The sequence below is a fragment of the Beta vulgaris genome, chromosome 2 (genome assembly GCF_026745355.1).
Source record: "Beta vulgaris subsp. vulgaris cultivar EL10 chromosome 2, EL10.2, whole genome shotgun sequence".
Lineage (NCBI taxonomy): Eukaryota > Viridiplantae > Streptophyta > Magnoliopsida > Caryophyllales > Amaranthaceae > Beta > Beta vulgaris.
The window spans coordinates 54,900,750-54,922,948 of NC_079203.1; the positions used below are offsets into that span (position 1 = coordinate 54,900,750).

A 22,199-nucleotide genomic window follows, 5' to 3' on the forward strand; every position below is an offset into this window, starting at 1 on the left:
GAGCTGTTTGATTCAGCAAATACAAGGAGGTTGCGCTATATTGCTCGATTTGGTTCATTATAGTTTCTTCGAAGACGAATTTGATTTAATCTTGTTTATCTTTAATATCTATTGTAGATGTTATTTGGCCTTCAATTAATGAAATTTTTCTTTAAAAAAAAAATATTTTAGACATCCAAAATGGAAATAGGAAGTATATTTTGGGACGGAAGGAGTATTTTATATTGACGATCTTTTTTAAAATCTCACCTAGTTATTGTTTTCCTTCCTCAATTAACCTTTTCCTTCTAGTGTGACTCAAGTATTACAAGTTATGACCTATTAAACCAGTTTCAAGTAACTAAGGCTCGTTAAAGTTAAGACCCAATAAAATTGAGACCTATATAAGTTAATCAATAGTTCAGACCTTATAAAAATTATGAAAAAAAATTAAGACCTCTATTGTCAGTTTGTCTAAATTAAAAAAAGTTAAATTAAATTAAAATTGTGAAAAGAAACAAACTGAAGTGGAGAATAAATTATCTAAACTGAAGTAAACTAAACTTCCATTAATTTAATCAAAAGAAAACGCCTTGAACTCTTATGTATACAATTATACAAACCGCATTCTTTTTGCACCAGAAAAAAAAATAGAGAGTAAACCGCACTCTTTCCTCCCCTCAAATAACAAAAAACCGCACTCTTTCTCTGATAGACAACCGGCGCAGATACGGCCACTAGAGGTAAATGTTGCTTCCTTACTCTCCCTTTCTTCTGCATTTCTAAAGTTAAATCGTTGCCCTAATTCATCTTTGTCTTCTGTTTTTCCTCGAAATTTCAACCCTAATTTTATACTGAAATCTTCTCATCAATCCCAAATTGAAGACTTCTGCTTACAACTTCTTTAGGTTCGTTCATTAATAGGTTTATTTTTCTCATCATCCCATTTTTTTAGGGTTTATTTGGCTTTTCCGTTTAGTTTTTTGATTTTATGCTGCCAAATCTAATCAAAGTTGTGGGTTTAACAGAACTGTATATTCTCTCTCATGTTAATAAAATAACAGAAAATTGGCTTATGGTAACAATAACATTTAGGTGTATATTAATTTATGTTTTAGACATTATGTTGCTTAAGCAAATCACATAACTTACTTTTTTTTTTTATCAGAACCCCCTAATTCATGCTAATTATTTTTGCCTGATACTGTTTTGAGTGTCAGGTAACTCAACGGAGTTAAACATTTACTCCAAATATGAAACTATATATTCTAGGCTGCACATAGACGGATATGGGAACGGGTACTGTTTCGGGTACAGGGACGGAAAATAACAAGATTTTGAAATTTTAGGAATGGGTACACGTATCCATAGAGGATAGGTATCGTATCGAGCACGGGTAGTACGTGACCTAAAAGAAGTACCCGTGCTACATAGTATAAAAGCAACTAACAGTCAAGTGGAGGACCATGTATACCGAGTATACCAGTATTAGATAAGGGGAGGTAGTTAAATGGATTTGAATACTTAAGTCAAGGTTTCGAAAAGCGAAAAGATGGCATATTGTGTTGATTTATATCTCAGCTCCTGTTGGGGATATTTACAGGAAATGAAAACTGGGATATGTCTTCATTTGACACATTTTTGCCTGCACAATAGTTACTACTTGTCCCCTTCTCTTCCTGTCTTGATCTCGTAATGTCGATTGCTTGTTTTTTTAGCTTTCTTGACCTGATCTATTGGGGTTCAATTCTTATGATTAGCATCTCATTCGTCTGGTTAAGCCATATTAATATAGGGCGTGTTGTATTCACCTTATTTTCAGACCTTATCAGAAAATCAAGTTAATATAAGTTCATATAAGGTTTAGTAAGGTCTAATAAGTTCATACAAGTACAAATAAGTTCACTTCAGCAATTATAAGCAATAATAAGGTTCTCACACTCTCACAAAATAAGGTCTGATAAGTTCAGATTAGTTCGGATAAGGACTAATAAGTTTAGTCTAGTTAAGATAAGCAAATATAAGTTCAATAGAACACCAAAATAGAATATCATGGAATAGGTTAGAAAGATCTTACAAGGGGACGAAGCATCCATATATAGAGTATATTTGTTGCTTTCATGTATTATGTGTGCCAATGCTGGGCTTTAGTGCCTGAAAACTCAATTGTTGACATATTTGTCTTGAAGTATAATTTTCAATATTTATTAATCTAATGGAAGTAGGATTTAAGATATTAAGGCTCATAGTTATGTATTGGTATGTGTGTGTGTGACAAATGAAAGTGGAACAAAGTCACGCTCCAACTTAGCTTTGTCCTTATGTTGATGCTTGCTTTTGTGTAAACGGTTAGTTATTTTTGGGTTAACGTAGGATCTATAATATGATAGAGTGCTAAAGTTGACTTTTCTTTATATACATATGAATAAAAGTTACTGCAAATCTCCGACCTTGCTCATGCAGGTTCTTGCAGTCAATCCGTGTTGATCAGTCTAATGCCATTGAGTGAATGAGTGCAAAGGAGCGTTAGCTTTGTTATGCTCTTTATATCACAGGCTTATTGTTGTTCCTTTATCCTTATATCTATGCAGTAGTTCTGGTGCTTAGGCAGGAGAGTGGTTGGAATCAATTTTCTGAAAAATTGTCAATAACTTAAGAATGTTATAGAATTTGAGTAGTATGGTGAGGACTTGGATCTGACCCCCGCTATCTTACGTCGAGGTTGGACCTAAAGCACAAGTTAGTAAATGTTTTAGATGAGGTATGACATATTTGATCCTCCTTCCTTGTATTTTTTTTCTGTTGCTATAGTTGTGCAGCTTATGCGTACAGAGCCATATTTGATTCAGATTTGTGTGTTTATCACTTTAAAACATGCCCAGTAATGACAAATATGTATTTTTCATTTTTATATTTGTTTATAGACGTGACAAAGATTAGGCATAGCTACTCATTGAAAGTACTAAACATAACATTATGGGTTTTGATTTGCATCCTTCTTAGAAGATGCTTTATCTTTCTTTATGTATACTTCTTCCTGTCCAAAATGCAGTGTATATGGTATATGCTACGAAAAATTGGGTGACAAATTTGGAACCCATTGCACAAAGGGTGATGTGCTTCAAAAAGATCATTGCACAAAGTACTTAACCAATATTTTTGCCTCTAGTGTTGTGGAGAAGGCTTGAATAAGATTTAATTTTTTGAATAGTGATTTTAAAGAGTTGATGTTTAGGTGGTTTTCAAAATAATTCTATATTACATATTTATTATTATGTAGGCACCTTCTATTTTATGAAGTTATATTTGTACTATTTAAGTCATTCTGAGCTCAGTTATTATTGTGAATTTACATTATTCACCATATTATAGGAATAACATCAATAAGAGTATTGAGAATTCCGAGCTCAGTTTTTATTGTGAATTTACAGCAATCTCTACAAGTATAGGCTTAACTTTAATAAGAGTATTGACTTTAATTGTTTTATATTAATGCATATGTCTTTCCATGTGGATTTTCTTGTTATCTAATCTAATATTTGAATTCGTGTAGGTTAAGAGTGAAATACAAAACGAAAGGACGAGATGACGGTGTAACATCTGATTGTGACTCTGATAGTGAAACTGACTCTGACCATGAGAATGAGAGGGGTCGTACTGTACTTTCAGCGGTTAGGAAGGCGATTGAGAATGGGGTGAAAATTCCGTTGGAATGGAATATGGCAAAAGTTCCATGTGGGGAACACCGAACCACTTTTGGTACCTATCTTGGTGTGATTGCTCGTGAGCAAGTGAACATCAACTACGAGAAGTGGAAACATATTCCAGCTGAACTCAAGAGCGAAGTGTATAATGACATCACAGTAAGCATATAGTGTTGTATGCATTACAAATAGGTTACTATAGGACTTATTGGACGTATATTTTCGTATGCATTAGTAATACATTTGAATGATGCAGAGAGGTTTTATCGTTTTGCCTGATCGGAGAGGCTGGGTTCTATCACGAGCTTCTGAACGATGGAGAGCTTTCAAATCTAGATTGGTGAGGAGATATCTGTATAAAAGTCCTGGAAAGATAAGAAAGAAAATTTATTGCCTACTGTACTAGTGATAAGTTTAAGGTATCATAAATTCATAATGTTGAGTATTTTATTTAATGTGTACTCTCATAAAATCATTTTTACTACAATATTGAATCTTCATTTAACATGAAAATCTTTGGGTGTTAAATTTAAATTTAATTTATGAAAAGGAAACAAGTGAGAAGAATCGAGCAAGGGGGAAGATGAATACGTCAAAGTACCGAGGAGGCCGACAAGGCTACCAACATTTTGAAGAAGAAATTGTAAGTAATTATGAATCTTGCTTATTTACTGAAAACTACAATCTCTAGCTACTTAACTTTGATATTTTACATGAATTTGTGTAATGTTAGGCAAAAGATTTTGAAGCGCAGGGGATTCACATTGAAAAGGTGCCTCGCCATTTAACTTGGCTTAAAGCTCATGAAAATAAAGCAGATGAAAGCTATGCACCGGCTGATTTGGAAATTGCTGAAGCAATCGTAAGCTCCTACATACTTTTAAATCACAAAAACTTAGATTGTTAATATGCCAATATGATTTGGGTATTTATTGTATGGTGTCAGAAATCCCTAGATGCTCAAGCTCGAAAAGGCGGAATTGCTACTGCTGGTCGAGATGATATCTTAGCAAAAGTAATGCAGAAGCCTGAGCATGGTGGTCGTGTCAGAGCCGTTGGATCAGGCATCACCAACAAGGAGTATTTTGGGTCCGCAGATAGACCAAAATATTCCCAAATGCTGGAAGCGATTAGGTGTTTGCGATCTCAAATGGATCAAATGGCAACCATGCATAATTCGATGATAACTTATTTAATGGCTTGCAGCCAACAACAAGGCAGCCAATTCACCCAGGAGAAATTGAGAAAGTTCGTGATTCATGGTTCTGGGCTTGGCCAATCTAGTGACGTGGATGACCAATTTGGTGTTTCAGGTGGGCAATCGGGTGGTTTTGGCCAATTTAGCCAATCAGGAGGTGCAAGCCAGTTGGCTAATACTAGGCAATGTGGAATGGGTTCCCAGATCCGCAATGTGTCCAAGTCTCGTAGTTCTTCTGAGCCAAGCCACGATCCCGAGCCAGGGACAAGCTATGATTCCGAGCCAGGGACAGGCTGCGATTCCGAGCCAGGGATAGGCTACACTTCCGAGCCAGAGATAGACCATATCCCCCAGTCGGAGACCGGCTATGTTTCTGAGCCACAGACCGACCATATTCCTCAGCCAGAAACAAGCCACCTTCTCGAACTAGAGACTGACCGTGTTCCCCATCTGCAGACAGGCCGCGTTCCCGAGCCAGAGACAATCGTCAATATCGTGTCAGAGGCAGGCCATGTTCCCGATTCAGAGAAAAACCGCAGAACCTTGTTAGAGGCAGGTCATGTTCCCGTGCTAGAGACAGACCACATTCCCGTGTCAGAGGTGCCACTATACCCCCATCTCAAAAACATGTTTTGTGCTTCATCAGGAGGAATAAGTTATCAAGTTTGGTGTTTTACTTAAGTCTAGGTAATGATCTGATTATGCATCATTTTTTAATTTTTTTTTTAAATTTATGTTGCAGCATTTTGTTGGAACACCACCTGCCTATTCGACTACAAATATTGAGGAGGTTCGGAGCTCGTGGATTCATTATGTTTTCCAGCATAAAAAAACAACTTAGGCTCATTTTGATTTAGATGCATAGATATCTAAAAAGGTATTGAACAATTTTAGTCCTTTTTTGATGCTCTATCTGTAAATATTGAATTTTATACTATGTAACTTGAATATTTGAGACTTATGGAACATTTGATATATTTTGAATTGTTGTGAGTGAACTTCTGTTATGGGATGAATATGGAAATGGTGATATTGATTGTTGTAGTTGGTGCCTTGGTGGTTTGGGTGACTAGAAAGGGTGTTTTTGAAGATACTTGGACTTATTATCGTGGCCTTGGACCCTTGGTGGGTGATAGATCTTTGCCAGTCTATACAACCGTTCATGCATGGAAAAAGGAAAGAGAAAGGTCGCTGCTTTGAAACCTCTGCCAGCTCGATAACAAATTTTGACATGGTAACCTCAGAAGGAAGCTCTTAGGACTTGCCTTTGATAGGCTTGGTGGGTTCGGCCTATACCAAGTAGAATGGAGGGTCCTATGCACGTACCTGATTGATAGAATCACATCTGTAACAGGATATGCCTTTCACGCTACAGGCCATGGATCAATAACTCTATCTACTAATGATGTTACTCCGGCTCCGGCATGTTCGCAGTTGGGTCGAGTGTTCGGCCGGGACTATTCTAGTGAGTCCTCTTACGGTGAACAAAAGACCTCTAGAATCGGGATCGCTTTAGCCCCTTCCAAAGAGATGGGAAAATTAACGCAATTCGCTGCCCCTTTTTCCCTGTGGCTGTTTTACCTTCTTTTAGTCATGCTATCGATTGTCATGTATGTCGTATACAATCAAGCGCGACACTTGCTCTTTTAGTCTTTAGTGCACACCTTGAATCAGTAATAAGTTCATTTATGTTAGTAACTTTTTTTTGGACTATAGCAAAAGAGATAAAAAAAGCAAATCGCAGTAAATCTACAATTATTGCATTTTTCAAGATTTTTGTAATTAGCAGAAGTTAAATGAAAGAAGGCCCAGTGTTGCCTGCTGATCTACAATCAATCTTTTCGTGCCTCACCACAAGAATGACTGCTCCTTTAAGCGAAACCATACCCTTAGTAGTTACTACCAAAACTTTGGATGAAGAATTTTAAGAACACACCTATATGTTAAATCTCACATAAATGGCTGAAGTGGAGAAGTAGGCGAGGATCAATTAATGTTGGAGTCTCGCATTGCTACCAATGTATTTCCGAGAACATGGTAGAAAAATAAATTCTATCTCTCATTGTTTCAAGGAAGCGAATAGGGTTGCGGATTTTATGGCTCATGAAGGCCAAGTGTCTCACAACCTCATCTACAAATTTCCTCTGTTGATTTCTCTCTGATCATCCGCAAGGATGTTTTAGGCTGGCTCCAAACTAGGAGTGTTGTCCTAGTTTTCTTTTTTGTATTAAAAAGAAATGGTAGAAAAATGAATTGAAGGGAAAAGAGAAAAACGAATCGACGATGTTGGCAAAAGAATAAAGAAAAGATGTGGTACATCAGAATGAAGTATTCTTCACTTCATTTGTGAATCAATATATATATATAGTTGCAACTTGCAAATTTGATGGCATTGATTCCGAGAGGCCAAGACTTCCATAAAAACACAAGCCTCTAAAAAAGCCCTCTACCGGAAACTGTAACAACTCGTATATAGCTACATCATGGAGCGCTTATGTACAGTCATGACTCTAACAAGTTCATACAGTTGGAAGGTCTACTATACATGAGAAGCTCAACTTTAGTTGAGCAAACCTATAATTCATGTTAGTCATGGCTGTACATTTCGCGTTCTCACTCCTCCGCTAACATATATATAAGACATGGAAAACTGTAATGTCATATGTACAAATCTGCACAAAACTGATGTTGGAGTCTACATCCTTTCACTCCCATCCAAATTCTCTGAATGATGATCATCAACAGCAGCAACCTTAGCAGTGCTAACCTTTGTGTTGACAACCTTCGGAATGTTTTGTGTTTTTGTGGTTGGTTTAATGTTGTTTGGCACAACACCAGCGAATCCCTCATCCTCTTTCTTTAAATCAGCAGGAGGTAGAAAACAATCCATGGACAATCCCTTAATGTTAAAGTCTACTTCTTCAATCGACCAGACCTCTTCCATGCGTGTTCTTGAATGGTTTTCGGAGTTTTCTCCATACCTGAACAACGAGACTGAAGTTTTACCAGAATGTGCTATGTTAACACCATCAATTGTTTGATAGTCTTGGATCTGGGATTCCATGGTCGTTTCCCAAAAGATGCTATCACTCTTTGAAGTCTTTATTCTTAAAAGGTGAGTGTCTTCTAACTGGACAAGAAGTCCTGTCCTTTGGCTGAAGTATCCCCAAACTGTGTGGCGGATTATCTCTACATTGCTGCTGCTCCTCGCTTCAAGTGTTGATGTATTCGCTTCGAGCTTTAGTACAAAGCAATCCTCATCGTTTACTAATTTCTCGCCGATGCAGATAGCATTGGTGAATAAGTTTGCTGTCAATCTGGGATCAAGACCCTGTAAATTAAGTTTTATTTACCAATTAGTACATGGAAATTGGAAACTAATGATAATATTTGAATACTTCTATAACTTAAAAGTGATCATTAGCTTAAACTTTAGAGCATGTAAGACTCGACCTTGCGTTTACTCATCTCCTATATGCTTTCATACAAGAACAAGCAATAGCCGGTTCATCAATAAAAAATATACTCCATAAGATAAAATCAAAGATGATTAGAAACTTTAATCATTTCATACAATATGAAAAGAATTACTCAACTTCAAGACTTAGACTAGTCAACAACCATTTGTCAAAAGAAAGGGAAAGACATGTTCTTGGTTGGTGAATAAACAAAGAATTCTGGAGTATAGGGGGGTCTTAGCTCTTAAAAGTCAAAAAGAAGCCCAAAGTAAAAGTGTCCAACTTAGCACAGTAGATACATGTTAACAACCCACTAGGCTCCAATCCTAGAACAAAGCTGAGTAAATATGTCAATCAAGATTCAAGAATAAGGAAGACCAAAGCTTATACCAGCAAAAGAAAATGTTTCTCCTCTTTTGCCATAAAAAAGACAAAAATTATTAAAAGAGACGGTCTAATTTTAATATAAAAATAGGTCTAGTAACTAAATGGATTAAACTAGTTATCGAAAGAAATTAACCTAGTTATTATTGGGCTAATTCTCTTTTTAATATGGAACTTACCATTGCCTAATTTTAATTTAAAAGTAGGCGATCTCTTAGAAGACAAACTCGGAAACAAAAGCTAGCAAATTCTTCAGCCAGGTTCTAACTGCAATTAACCTCATATATCCCTATTTTTGGTAGGTAGTTTGGGTGGTTAAAGCTGAAGCCAAGATCACCATGTGTCATGATAAGTATCACAATAAACTATACAGGATACAATTTCAATAGAATCATTTGATATTTCATTATCTAGACATTACACAATAAACAGGTTGTTTTTAATAGCAACACACATCATTACCAAGTTCAAATCATTCCAAGCTAGCAAAAAGCGAGTAGAATCTGAATTATGGCAATAATTCACAACCACCACTAATTGATAAAGAAATGAATCTCCAAGCATGCAATTACACAGTTATGAGTTTATCTTTCATATAGATCAATATTCATATTATATGATTTACAATTATACTACCTCCATCCGTCTCATAATATAGTACTTGTTTCTTTTTTACACGGTCTCCAAGACATAACTTTGACCTTTAATTCATACAATCGTGCACATAATCAATGGAAACCGGAGAAGGGATCGGACTGTATGTATACCTGCAATGAACGCCGGAGAGGTCGCGGCGGGCCTCGAGAGGCGTGAGAGTTGTGCCAAGGGGTTTGCCTCCAAGCAACCTTCCCATCACTTCCAGCACTAATCTTAGTGCCAGAAACAACAAGCTCCAAGCACCACAAATCTGGCTTCTTCGACCATAAAACAAAACCACCCACTTCACCACCATGCCTCATTCCTTTAACCTTCACCACTTTATTGGTATCTGATTTCGGGTTATGCACAGACAATCCTTCACCAGCACTAAATTCAGACGCCATCATCTTCACCTTCCCCATTGCATACATGCTATCAATCGAATTCAAAGCATGATCACCTCCCATTGCCGCAATATACTGATGAATGATGTATTTCGCCATCGAAGATTCCTGTGAGACATATCATCAAACACATGACAGTTCATTAACAAACTCAAAAACCCAGAAAAAGATTTCAAAAAAAGAACTTTTTTTTTTCATTGACGCATTTCAGCGAACATTTCATGTGCAAAGAAGAACCCAACAACCCAGAAAAAAACACAGAAAAAACAAGATATGGGATTGCAAGAACTCACAATTGGGTGATCTTTGATGCATTTATTAACTTTATGATCAGAAGGAATTGGAAGAGGAATCAATGGAGCACCAATTACACCAAGAAGAAGCTGAATTTGAGAGTTTCGATCAGCAAAAGGGTAACTTGCAGGAGCTCTACCAGGGTTAGTTTTCATCCAAGATTTCATATTTGGCCATTTATTTTTGGATGAAGGAAACATTTCTTCTGGAATTGGGACTTCTAGCACAGTTTCAAGCCCATCTTCTCTATCGAAATTAGGGCAAAGTGTCCTCATGATAACCGCAACAAATGGAGCAAAGAAACAGAGAAAACAGAGAAAAAACAGAGAGAGAGAGAAAAAGAAAGAAAGAGGGAGTGAATATAGGGAAAAGATAGAGAGATTGATTTGTTTAAAAGAGAGGGAAGAAATAAGGAGTGAAAGTGATTGGGGGTTTTATTAACGTGCAAACAGCTTCTATTTACTTGTTTTTAACGGAGGGAAAATCGTGAAGGCACGCTTCTCTCTCCTCTTCTTCTTCTTCTTCTTCTTCTTCTACCGCCTGCTGTTTTCTATAGGTTACTTTTTTTGTTTGTGGGTGATGAAATATACCGCAACAATTAGAAAATGGGTAAATATTGAATATGTTTATTGTTTTAACTTTCAAAATATCTAGATGGGAGAGATGATAATCTTACTATTACGTGGGAGAGGTGGTAGTTTAACGGAGTACCTCCCCGAATTTTAAGGTATTGTCTCGAATTCGAATCTTCATTTTAATAATATGTTGGGGCATTATTTATGGATTGTTTAGCTTTGTATCGAACTGATGTGTCATGCAGTCGAGTAATCTAGAAGGGGTTGGTGTTCAGACAAATTGTCTTTCACTCTTTAAATACCACCATACAGGTAAACAATAAGTCTTGTAAGAAATTGCTTACTTTTAATTTGAAAATTAGGCAACGACTCAATCCTAATATTGTGAAGATAATGTACCATGGATCTGAACATACAGACTAGTTTAATCTATTTAGTGATTGGTTAAGTTCATTCAATAATCACATTATTTTATCTATTTAATGACTAGTCTAATTCGTTTGATGAGACGGTTGGGTTAATTTTTAGAAATTGTTTGTTTTAATTTGAGATTCAAATATAAACAGGGGGGACAGAAAGAACGGTTAGGTTGGTGCGAGATATCTAATGATAGTGTTGGGTTAAGGTGATTTGAATTGAGCATGTTAGGATAATGTAGGTTGGAGTTTGTCTAATCTTGTAAGATAATTAGATCATCTATTCTAATAATTTGTGTATAAGTCTTAATTAAGTGGCATTGACTCATCAGGATATTTGTCCATCCCTTGTAGAAATAATAATTATTTTATACTTCCTCCGTTACATTTTGCTTTATTTTTTTGAGGTGGCGGTTACATTTTACTTGCAACACTTCTCATCAACTCTCGTTTCACATTATATGGAACACTACCTAATATGAAAAAAAGTTGGTTACAATTACAAAAACACCTTTATTATTATATTTTAATCATTTAGGGTCTTAGTTTTAAAAGGAGATTACATTCATTTGAGTTATACTTTTTCTTGTAAAACTATAAGAAGTAATGAAATATGATCTCTTTTCAAAAGTTTTAAGTAAGATGAGATTACAAAAAATTTCATTAGACATTGAAAGTTATCTCCAAAAATTATAAAAGAATTAATTTTTAATTAACAAACAAAAGGAAGCCTCTTTTAGCAACCATAAATATTCGGATTAAAAAACATCTGATTAATGATTGATATTCCACCTCATATTCCCCTCAAAAAAAAAAATATTCCACCTCATATTAGATTTTGTTGATATACTCCCTCTTTTCTCGTTACTTCGTTAGTAATATTAGCTAATTTTCGTAAAATATTTTTAGAAAGAAGGAAATAAAATCTTCTGATTAGGGGAGAATCCAGTGCACTCAAGATCATTTTAAGCGGGACACGTGTTGATGATTCATTCATACTCATTAAATGATCATAGGAATATGCTATAAGACCTACATTCCCAAAAAAAAAAAAAAAAAAAAAGTTAGGGGATAAATCATAAATGTGAGAATTAAATGTAACATGGGAATTTTGCTGCTTGATTGACGGCAATTGACTGTATGTGCACGTTGGCGTTGCATTTGGAGGTTGGACATGGAATATACTTTCTTCGATTTTTATTAAGTTATGTATTTGGCTTTTTTTTGTGTTTGCACCCGGTTCATCTTTCGGGTTACATTGGACCGAGGCCAAGTTCGGGGTGGTTAGGTTCCATTCCTCTTCCAAGGGTGTTGCGGGGATTCGAACACGAGTCCGTCCTACCAAAGTCAGTCTCCATCACCATTGGGCCAACACTTACTTGGTATGTATTTGGCTTTTGATACTATTAAATGATCTAAATGTACGAGAATTATGTTGGAGTCCAATAGTTGAGAGTTCGATTCTTGTTAACCTCAAATTTGGGTTATTATTTGTGTGGGTATTTGCTTGTGGGTATAAATTCCCACTTTTCAATCTATGAAAGTTTACTTGACCAGTTAATTACCGAATAAAAAAAAATGATTTAAATATATTTGTTCGATTCATCTTAATATGTATCATTCACATATTATTTTTTTGTAATTTTGATTTATTGATAATTAGTGATATTAAAGATCAAATTAGTGTTTCGATAAACATGCCTCAAAAAAAAAAAAGTGAATAATTAATATTTTGGATTGTTTTAGTAGTTTCGTTAGTTGTATTTTATGGAATTTGCTATAGCCCAATTTGCTAAATTCGATAACCTAATTAGATGGTGGTGCATTGTGGGGCTGATGCAAACAAAATTTGACTTGGCATAAGGCGAATGTTAAAGATTTTTCCCACTAATCACCAAACATGCATAAAACTTTTGCTGGTTTTTCTTAATTAGTGTGTGTTTCTCATTTGATAAATAGTCAAAGTGTTCATATATGTTTTCCGATGGTTTCACTCTCTAATTTGCCATGATTTCACATTAGAATGCATTGAATTTCATTATAAATGAAAATTAGAATGGGGTGATTATAGGCTGATAGTGGTGGTTTTAAGGTTAGTGCGCACCTTTTTTAGCAATATATTAGCCATATTAGTCATGATCATGTGATTTTTGTTTTCAAGTAAATGGAAAGTCTTTGATTTATTCTTGCTTCAAATTTTCAAAATTGAGTTGAAAAGATACAAGTAGTGCTTTTTTGTTTAATATATAGACAATGTGCAAGCCTAGTGTGATGTACCATTGCAACTTCTAGATTGATATATTATAGTCTTTACTCTTTAGAGATAACAATAAATTAGGGTAGCTGCTAACATGAAAGCACAATAGTCTTGGTTAGGATTAGTCGATGGCGGGGAGTCCCTCTCCATCTGCTCATATTATTGCATACACACGTAAATGAAACTTGCCTTAATATACCTAGGGAGCAACTAGTCTTGATAACCATGAAAACGACTCTTGTTGAGTTATGGACTTAAAGTCATCATAAGAGTATATTTGCTAAAAGCACATCATTCTAAGAATTATATTTAATTACGTGCAACTCAGAATTTTGCATATGCAACTATATTTGGAGGTCCAAACTAATAAGAGCATTGTTACATGAATAATCGAATATTTTAGCTATTTTTAGTTAGCCTTTAGACAAGCATATAAATTGGGTCAAACGTCCCCTTTGCTCTACTATTCAATTTGCCATGAAACAACAAATACATCTACTAGCAATATCTTAACATGCATGTATTGATCATATTTATCCAATTATTAACAAAAGATGGCTAGATCCACAAAACCAATGTTCTTCAAATTGAATTAAGAACTTCCACAAATCAAGCTTGAAATTCATAGTAATCTCTTCCAAATGATGAACCTAACGTGGGGAAAATCTTGTAACAGAAATAGAATCTTAAATCATAACATTCAATGTTTTTGAGGCATTATTATTGAAAGTGTATGGTATAAAAAAACTTGAAATCCATAGATTTTGTCCATGTCCCTTAAAACCACAACAAAGAGCACCTTGTAAGTTTCTAATTAAGCCCTATCCATAAACTTAAGGGGTGCAATACCCAAGAAAATGGAGATAAATAGAGAAGAAGTAACCAATGAAATGTCGGCTACCCATGCTTGCTTGAGGGTGCCTAAGCATGTGGCCGCCCTCGTTCATAGAAAGTAATATATTATGTGCCTTAGAACATGCAACTTCACGACAAACTATATCAGATTATGTCCTTTTTTTCTAGCCGGCTAGGTTAAGGGATTTAAATTAAATTATGTGTTGTTTTATCATATTAGTTCTATTTTATGTAATGTTATAATTATTGGGTTGAAATTTGATTCTTATAAGAATGGTTTGTCTTTTGTTATTGTCTTGAATACTATGTAAGCATGAGAGATAGAAAGGTTGGGAGCAAAAGAAATGAGTGTTATGGTTTACTTCACAATTGAGTCTCTCTAAAAAAAAAAAGAGTGTCGTATCTTACCATCCGTTATTTCATGGTTTACTATACAATTAGGTCTCTTATCTAGTAAAAATTTAGAGTTGATCGATCAAGGTCGACCCCGCCAACGAGGTTGACCTAAAAAATGCTCGGGCTTGTGAAGAGTATTTGGGCCGGATCCAATTTTAATTTTTTAGGGGGTTTGGGCACCTCATAGGTGGATTTTAAGTTTAAAATTTGGCCCGATCCGACTGTGTCATAAAAAGCCCGGTATATTTTTCCTAAATTAACGGATTTTGGATATAAAAATTCAGCCCAACTTGACACATGATGGGCTGTATTTTTGGGTGTTGTCCAACGCAAATCCGGTGCGGCCAATCATTTGATCACCTCTAAAAAAAGCAAATAAAGTAAGAAATGAGTGTCGATCATGGCTTACTCTTCACCCTATATTATGCTTAAAGTTGGTTTATTAAAAGCATTTTGGTGTCCTAAAATGCTTTTTTTTTATTACAATATATAGTTTAAAGGTGTTTAGGCTTAGTAATGTTAGTCTAGCTATAATTGGTACAATTATAGTGATACCTAAAATTTGGGAGGAAATTTCACCTATATCATACTACCTCTGTTTTTATTTAGTTGCAACGTTTTGACTTTCACGCTTGCCAATGTACAATTTCAAATCGTTTTATCTCTAATTGTATGTAAGTAAAAATTATAAAAATTTGATATTATGAAAGCTTACATCGAAACGAATCAAATAAGACCCCACATGACTATATTTTGTTTAACATATAAATCAATAAATGTGGTCAAATAAGAGAACATGAATAGTGCAATTTGTCAAACGTTGCAACTAAAAAAGAACGGAGGTAGTAATTCTTTGTATTTAGGTTGTTTTTGAAACTGAGACTATCATATGCAAAATTTTATTAACATAGAAAAACTTTATTTTTATGCAGGTTGGCAATGAGAATAAATCTTCGTTTATATTGATGACGACACATCATTATATAATTATAGAAATAAAAGCATATACAAGGGACCAATGGTGTATCTTCATACCTAAAAAAATATTTTTTATTTAGAAATTGCAAGTTTAGACATTAAAAAGACACAAGTTGACCCCAAATCTATATATACTACTACTATTAGTTAGGGAAAGGGCATTTAAATGTAATCAATTGGCTAATTTGAGATATTCTTCTAAATTAATCCAATTCGGCTAGCCTATCATGGCATGACATGTGTTGATTAAGGGAAATTAATTCATGAAATTAAGTTAGAATTAGTGAGTGTCAAATTGTCAATCATGCAATGCACGTTCTATTGGGAGAAAAAACCAAGCAAGTTTGTCGCCTTCCAAACTCTTGTTGAGGGCGACGGGCGACATGAGAGTAGGAGACCATGTAGTTAGGTTATGTCTCTATCGTACAAGTCAATAATACCATTTTATAGAACATACAACATTATATAAGAATAGAATGTTAGTTTTTTTTTATTAATTTTTGAGGAGTACAAAATGTACATTTTTTTGTATGAGTTGATTTTGATATTCTTTGCTTTTTTTTGAGGGGTGATTTTCTTTGCTTAAGTAGCACAGTAGCACTCATGTTTCTATGTCACCGTCTAAGTTTGGTAAAATGAGGTGATTGCGGATTTTCACCTGTGGTTTTGATACATCAAGTTTACCTAAAATGAGGTATATGTTTAGAGTAGTAAAAATATAAAATTAGAAGCTAATACAGTATGTATCTAGTATTTGGAAAACTATTTATTATCGAATCCCTAATAAAGCTAATTACACACCCAGTAGTGCTTGGTTTGATGCCTAATGGTTTGGTTTAATTTGTATCTCGAGGTTGTGGGATCAAATCTCACTGGAGTCACTTTAGGGGTGGGAATTTTCCCTTACCAAACCCCCTACTCCTAAGAAGCATTGCCTGCAAATCCAGGCCGAGTTGACCTGTGCGAGGTTCTGGTCCAGTTAGAACGTCTTTTTCTTACCTTAAAAAAATAAATAAATAAAGTTAATTACAAATTCATTTCGACCTCATACAAATCCCATGCGATTGAAATTTTTTTCAAGCATTATCTTTAATTGGTACATACTCTTGACCTTAAGTACCAGTTAACCAAAGATATTGGCTAGAAACAATTATATATTATTGACTTAGGTCAGACGACCCAACCGGGGTATCCAATCAAACTTTAGGATCTGAAAATCGAAATGGATTAGTTGTGTAATATTGGAATAAAAAAACAGACTCTATTAACCCAGTTTCGTAGAACTTTGGAACCTGAATCGCCGGATACCTCTTCTTTCCCCCCCCCCTAATTGCAAGGATATTGCTTATAAAATCGGTTAAAGAAATTGTGAGAGTTGAGATTGATAAAGGTTCTCCTCCTTACTAATTAAATGGTAAAAGTAAATTCTTTATACGTTACATCTCACTTTTTCCCTCTCTATCATAACAATCTCATGACAATCATCACAACAACTTTAAAGAGGTTATTTTCGAACAAGTTCGAGGACACTTATTGTTTCATATTTTCATCTCTGCAATCATTTCGAAAGTAACCAGAATCATATCGTCCTTATCTCATTTCTTTACCGATTAATTTCATACCATAACGATATATAATATATAAAAAGAAAGTAATCTACAATTTTTCATATTCTATTAGGAATGACATTGATTTTGATGTTGGATACATAGATCCTTAAAATACTTTGACGGCTTCTAATGTTTTTCTTGTATATGTCTTATTAGATTCAAAGAGTTCCACCACCCCCATCATCCCACCTAAATTATCTTGTAAAAGATATAAAAGTGGAAGACATTTTCAAATTATAGTGGCCTAATTAAGTGCATGAGTAATATTGCGAATCATATCTTGATGGAAAATATTGTATAACATCTTACGCATAATGAATAATGATAATATTCCGATTTTCTATTTGTCCGTGTGTATAAAATCCTCATCCTCACCAAACATTGAGTTGTCAGTGTATCAAGCTAAGATCCATTTAGTGAATGTATTCATGAATATATGAAATTTCTCTTCACGTTTTGATCCATATAATTAAAAGGGAGCTAATTAATTATTTAGGGTTTATTCATTAAATAAACAAGTTGTCTTTAACAAATAAAATTATGGGTCCGATTTTAGATAGTTTATCACATCTATAATTTAAAGAGGTCCAATATTCCTAATATTAGTAATGTGTACCAATTTGAGTATTGGTCTAGTGGTTAATTGAGGTGTTGTGAATGATAGGTCACAGATTCGAATCTCCCCTCCCCTTCTTTGTACTTTTAACTACTAAGAAACTCTCTCAAAACAAAAAACTTGAGTCTTAAGTGTAACGATTATTGTGAACAACTCAACCTTCCACAATTCACCAAAACAACATTTTATAAATGACATAAAAATCAGTAGTAATGACATGAAAATGTTTTATAATGACATGAAACAGATTTAAGATAGACATTAAACAACCCCAAAATGATAATACACCAATTTTGACATGAATTTTTTTTTATAATGCCATGAAACAGTTATATTAATTCGCTTATGTGAGATGTTTTGTTACACTGTAAGTTACGGTGTAACATGTTACAACCAATACAAACTTTAATATAATTAGATATTAAGAATAAGGAAACTCACAGAAAGAAAGAAAAATAGGTCTTTAATCAATTTATGATGTTCTTTGTATGCATTTCAAGTTTGATTTATGTATTAAAATGTAATATAGTAAATCAATAAAAATAATTAAAGATTAATATTGACACTTCAAAGTATCTTTTTTTTTCTTTTTAATAAATCTCCCACTTAAATAAAATTATTTAAACCTATGATAGAAATTTTTTGACGAGTAGTTGAACACATCATTTTTCAATAACCAAGAAAATTAAAGAAAGGGGAATATCCTACTTTATTTCTAAAGTTACCTACTTAGATTCAATGGAGCAAGACAAAAGGATTCAAAAACGATAATTTCCTATTAAAGTCAACTACTTGAGCTCTAACTTGCCAACACTTTATTTAATAAAGAATAGTCAGCCTAATTGTTTGAGTAAAAATCCTAATTAAGTTGAGTTTTAAGCCATTCATCTTCATTTAAGCCTAACATTAACACGATTAATAATGTCTTCATCAATTTTATCCTTTTACTTATATTTTATTTAATCTTCAAGGCTAAAAGTGTTCAAATTTTCCTATGATCTAGTGGTCAAACCGTCCAAGTCAACCTCCCCTCTCCCATATTTGCACATAAAGATACAGTTTAGTAAAAATGATTGAGTACAGTTAGGGATTTAACCTTACTTATAATAATATATTATAAAAATTGAATTAATTTTTCTAAAATAAGAGATAATTTCAAATTGTTTTTGGTAGGAGTTGAGTCATTATTTTTATGGATAATTTTTAATATTTTATAATACATATAGCTAATTATTAGACTCGGATTATACCTCGTGTAAGAAAATTTAGTCATAAATTTCTAAGCGTTCTATTGGTTGTATGAAGTAACACTATTTTAAGAGTTGCGTTTCCTATGTATAATAGTTTCATATCTTGGAAAATAGGTTTACTAACAGGAGAAACTAGATAAGCAATTTTCTTTCTTTCCAAAGGAAACAAGGCTTCCAGCTATGTTGGACTTTCTTGTATTTTAGTCATTTGAACAACACCACACATTAAACTTCTAAGAACTTCATTTTCTTGCCTTTTTGTGTGCACCATACAAACAATGTTGTATCATACTCTTGTGATTTTCTAATAGTTGTTATTATAGTATGACTTTTGAGCTATCTATATTATCTAGTCTGACTTTTATGTTTCCCATATTATTGTGTACATGTTATTGGAAAAATATGCATTTCAAAATATCGATCTTTTATGTTTGCCGTATTATTGTGTATATGTTATTGGAAAAGTATCGATTTTTTAAATATTTTTTACAAATAGATAAAAATAATAACAGAACAAAGTTATGTTGTCCTAAATGCAAAGTCAAACTAAAATCAATTTTTGCAGAAAATAATGAATATAAATTATTTTATTTTACATATATAATGGTAGAGTAGAAGTTGAAAACTATAAAAGTTCACTAGACCTAAGTATAGGTTGTATCATTGTATGTCAAGACTAAAATAACTCCTCTCTAAATTTCGAAGAAGCAATACATATAATTAGGATCTAACGGGGAGATGTACCCTAATTAAACTAACCTAAGTTTTTGACTTTTAAGCCTTCCTTGAAGAGAACCTAAGTTTTTGAATTTGAAAGTAGAAGTATGCCTCTTTCATGCTTTTATCAGTTTTGACTAATCAACTTATAATAAAAAAACTGCCGCTCTCTCTCTCTCTCTCAAAGTCTCCCAAAACACCAAACCCTAGAAAACTCTCAAAGCTAATCGCCACCTCGCAGGGTCGCCTGCGACGGTCCTCTTCTTCGTTTGTAGTTTAGTCCATAGGTTAGTCGAACCCCCTCCCTTGTTTGTCGTACGTCGTTCCCCTCCCCATTTAGCCATCGACAAGTGTTTGTCATTTGGGTCAAGATGGGTGGTTCAAGGTCGTAACAAAGGAATATGTTGTTTTTTGGGAATATGTGCTGAGGGTCAAGGTGAATCAAGAAGATCGAGAGCATGGACGAGGCGGTGATAGTTTTCATGGTTGGGATGTTTGTTTTTCGATTTTGAAAACCAGATGTGTGTTCGAGGGCTCAACTTGTTCGGCTCTCTTTTTAGCTTGGCACTGATCTTAATGGTCTTTGCCTTGACAACTTCAAATATGCAGGTGACACCTCAGTTGCATCTCGGGGTTTTCAGCACGCCCACTCATCAGTGTTTCTCCTACCTCATGGAGAAACCTGAAAGTACTCTCGATCGAGAGTAATGAGTCACAATGAAAGGAGACTCCTCACATGATCATGAGTTCATAATCCCAAGCGGTAGCATATCATTAGGATTGCTCATGCGGCGAGACGCAACGCTCGCCGTTGGTTATTCGTTGTCCGGATCGTGATCGTCATCCTCTTGTTCTGCCACTTCCATCAGCCATCCAAGGTTTGCATCCACCATCACAGGCATTGACCAGCAACATCCCCCATTCCCGCGTATCTTCGTATCGGTTTCTTTCCTTTTTGTTTTAGGTGGAATGTACGAGCTCCTAAAGCTACTTTAGGTTTGTTTGTTTGCTTTAGTTTGGGTTGTATTAGCATTAGGCTACACTTCCTCTTTTAATCAACATGTAATTTTTCATTGTAAAAAAAAAAAATCAATTTTAATTTTTTTTATTGATATATTTTGGTGCCAACTCTTTATTATTAATATTTGAGAGTCTTGTAGAAAGACTAGGCTGAGAAATTTACACGAAAATAAAAGTGAAGGACATAATAAGTACTCTTTCAAAATGAAATCGATATGGAAGAAAATTCCACACATTCCCCCCCCCCCCCCCCAAAAAAACTTATACGTGCTCAACTTAAGTTATGTGTTGTTTAACTTATCTTGACTTATATTCCGTAAATTCATAAGGTGAGGAGAACATGTCCTATCAATCTGGACTCTCAGTGATCAACTAACCAACCGTTTCAAGTCCACGATGAAGATGTAAACGTGATACGGGCCAAGTCATGGGTCCAGGCCGTCCATCACTTCACTTACTAAAGTAGCTAACATAATGCTGTTGGACAAACAACCCCAAGTCATGAGTACTTCTGCTCAATTCAAGATCATATGTCGAATATAAAATCGACCCAGCAATTCTGGACTATGATATATTGAGATATATATATAATCACCACAACAGCACAACTCATAAAGTTAAATTTCCATGATGAACTGCATATGAAGAATTCTATCTAGTACAAGAATTCCTCTAAACCCAACCCACTACAATGTACACTTCTGACTTTGTTGTGTGAAGTACATACAAACACAATAAAATAGAGCTCAGAACTCATACTCTTGCCAAAGAAATTTAATTTAAGGAGACACTGGATGTCTGGATCATAGCAAAATCGACATCGAATTAACGAGATATAAAAAGAACAAAACAAAATCAATGTGAAGTTACTCAGAAGTCACAACTAAAATTCACATTGCAGGAACAAGGAAAAAGCTATAGTAAGATACTCCACACTCCACAGTACAAAGCACAACAAAGACCCTTTGTTCAGACATCCTCTGTAAAACTGTGCCACATTGTAGCTTTTGAATAACAGTATATAGTACTATTAGTACTTCATTAATCATTGAAGAGGGAATAAGAATCCTCTTTTACAGCACTAAAGCAGATGCAACAAACACACTTCTTTTTCTACTTGAGATTTTATATTGAAAGAATTCTGGCAAAATGTAAATATTCTTGGATAACAAAGCATCTCTTCATAATACACTCGGGTTCTGATATCGAGGAACGGATAAGATAAAGTGGATCATAATCAAACCTTAATCCTTACAGTTTCTCGATTCAGTTTTTAGGCGCAGGAACCTCAGAGTCGGGGAAAAGGTCCGGAAACCTCACCCCCAAAATCCCCAAGTGTCCTCGGTAGACAAGATCCGAATCACCCTTGACTCAAGGATAAGTTAGTCATTTCAAGTCTCAACTGTTCCCGCAAGAAAAAACCGGTTTTAATGGCAAACAACAACACAA

At 34.5% G+C, this 22,199-nt stretch overlaps 2 protein-coding genes across 5 annotated transcripts; one reads left to right on the forward strand and one right to left on the reverse strand.

The window, feature by feature from the left end:
- Nucleotides 1-573: 573 nt before the first annotated feature.
- LOC104903980 (uncharacterized) lies at nucleotides 574-5,865 on the forward strand. 4 transcript variants are annotated; one of them, XM_019251630.2, is made up of 9 exons: nucleotides 608-722; nucleotides 865-887; nucleotides 2,571-2,740; nucleotides 3,533-3,842; nucleotides 3,940-4,023; nucleotides 4,234-4,326; nucleotides 4,417-4,545; nucleotides 4,630-5,481; nucleotides 5,624-5,865. In XM_019251630.2, the coding sequence occupies exons 3-9, from the start codon at nucleotides 2,736-2,738 to the stop codon at nucleotides 5,720-5,722; spliced, it is 1,572 nt and encodes a 523-aa protein (XP_019107175.1). In that variant the 5' UTR covers nucleotides 608-722; nucleotides 865-887; nucleotides 2,571-2,735; the 3' UTR covers nucleotides 5,723-5,865. The 4 variants fall into 4 exon arrangements, with proteins under 4 accessions (XP_048495560.1, XP_010690443.1, XP_019107175.1 ...); XM_010692141.4 differs by lacking the exon at nucleotides 865-887 and having other exon boundaries at nucleotides 582-722; XM_048639602.1 differs by lacking the exon at nucleotides 865-887 and having other exon boundaries at nucleotides 2,574-2,740.
- Nucleotides 5,866-7,207: 1,342 nt separating this feature from the next.
- Nucleotides 7,208-10,616, reverse strand: LOC104903972 (hypothetical protein). Its single transcript, XM_010692129.3, has 3 exons — nucleotides 10,060-10,616; nucleotides 9,491-9,874; nucleotides 7,208-8,212 (listed from the first exon to the last, which is right to left on the reverse strand). The coding sequence occupies exons 1-3, from the start codon at nucleotides 10,333-10,335 to the stop codon at nucleotides 7,577-7,579; spliced, it is 1,296 nt and encodes a 431-aa protein (XP_010690431.1). The 5' UTR covers nucleotides 10,336-10,616; the 3' UTR covers nucleotides 7,208-7,576.
- Between the last annotated feature and the right edge of the window lie 11,583 nt (nucleotides 10,617-22,199).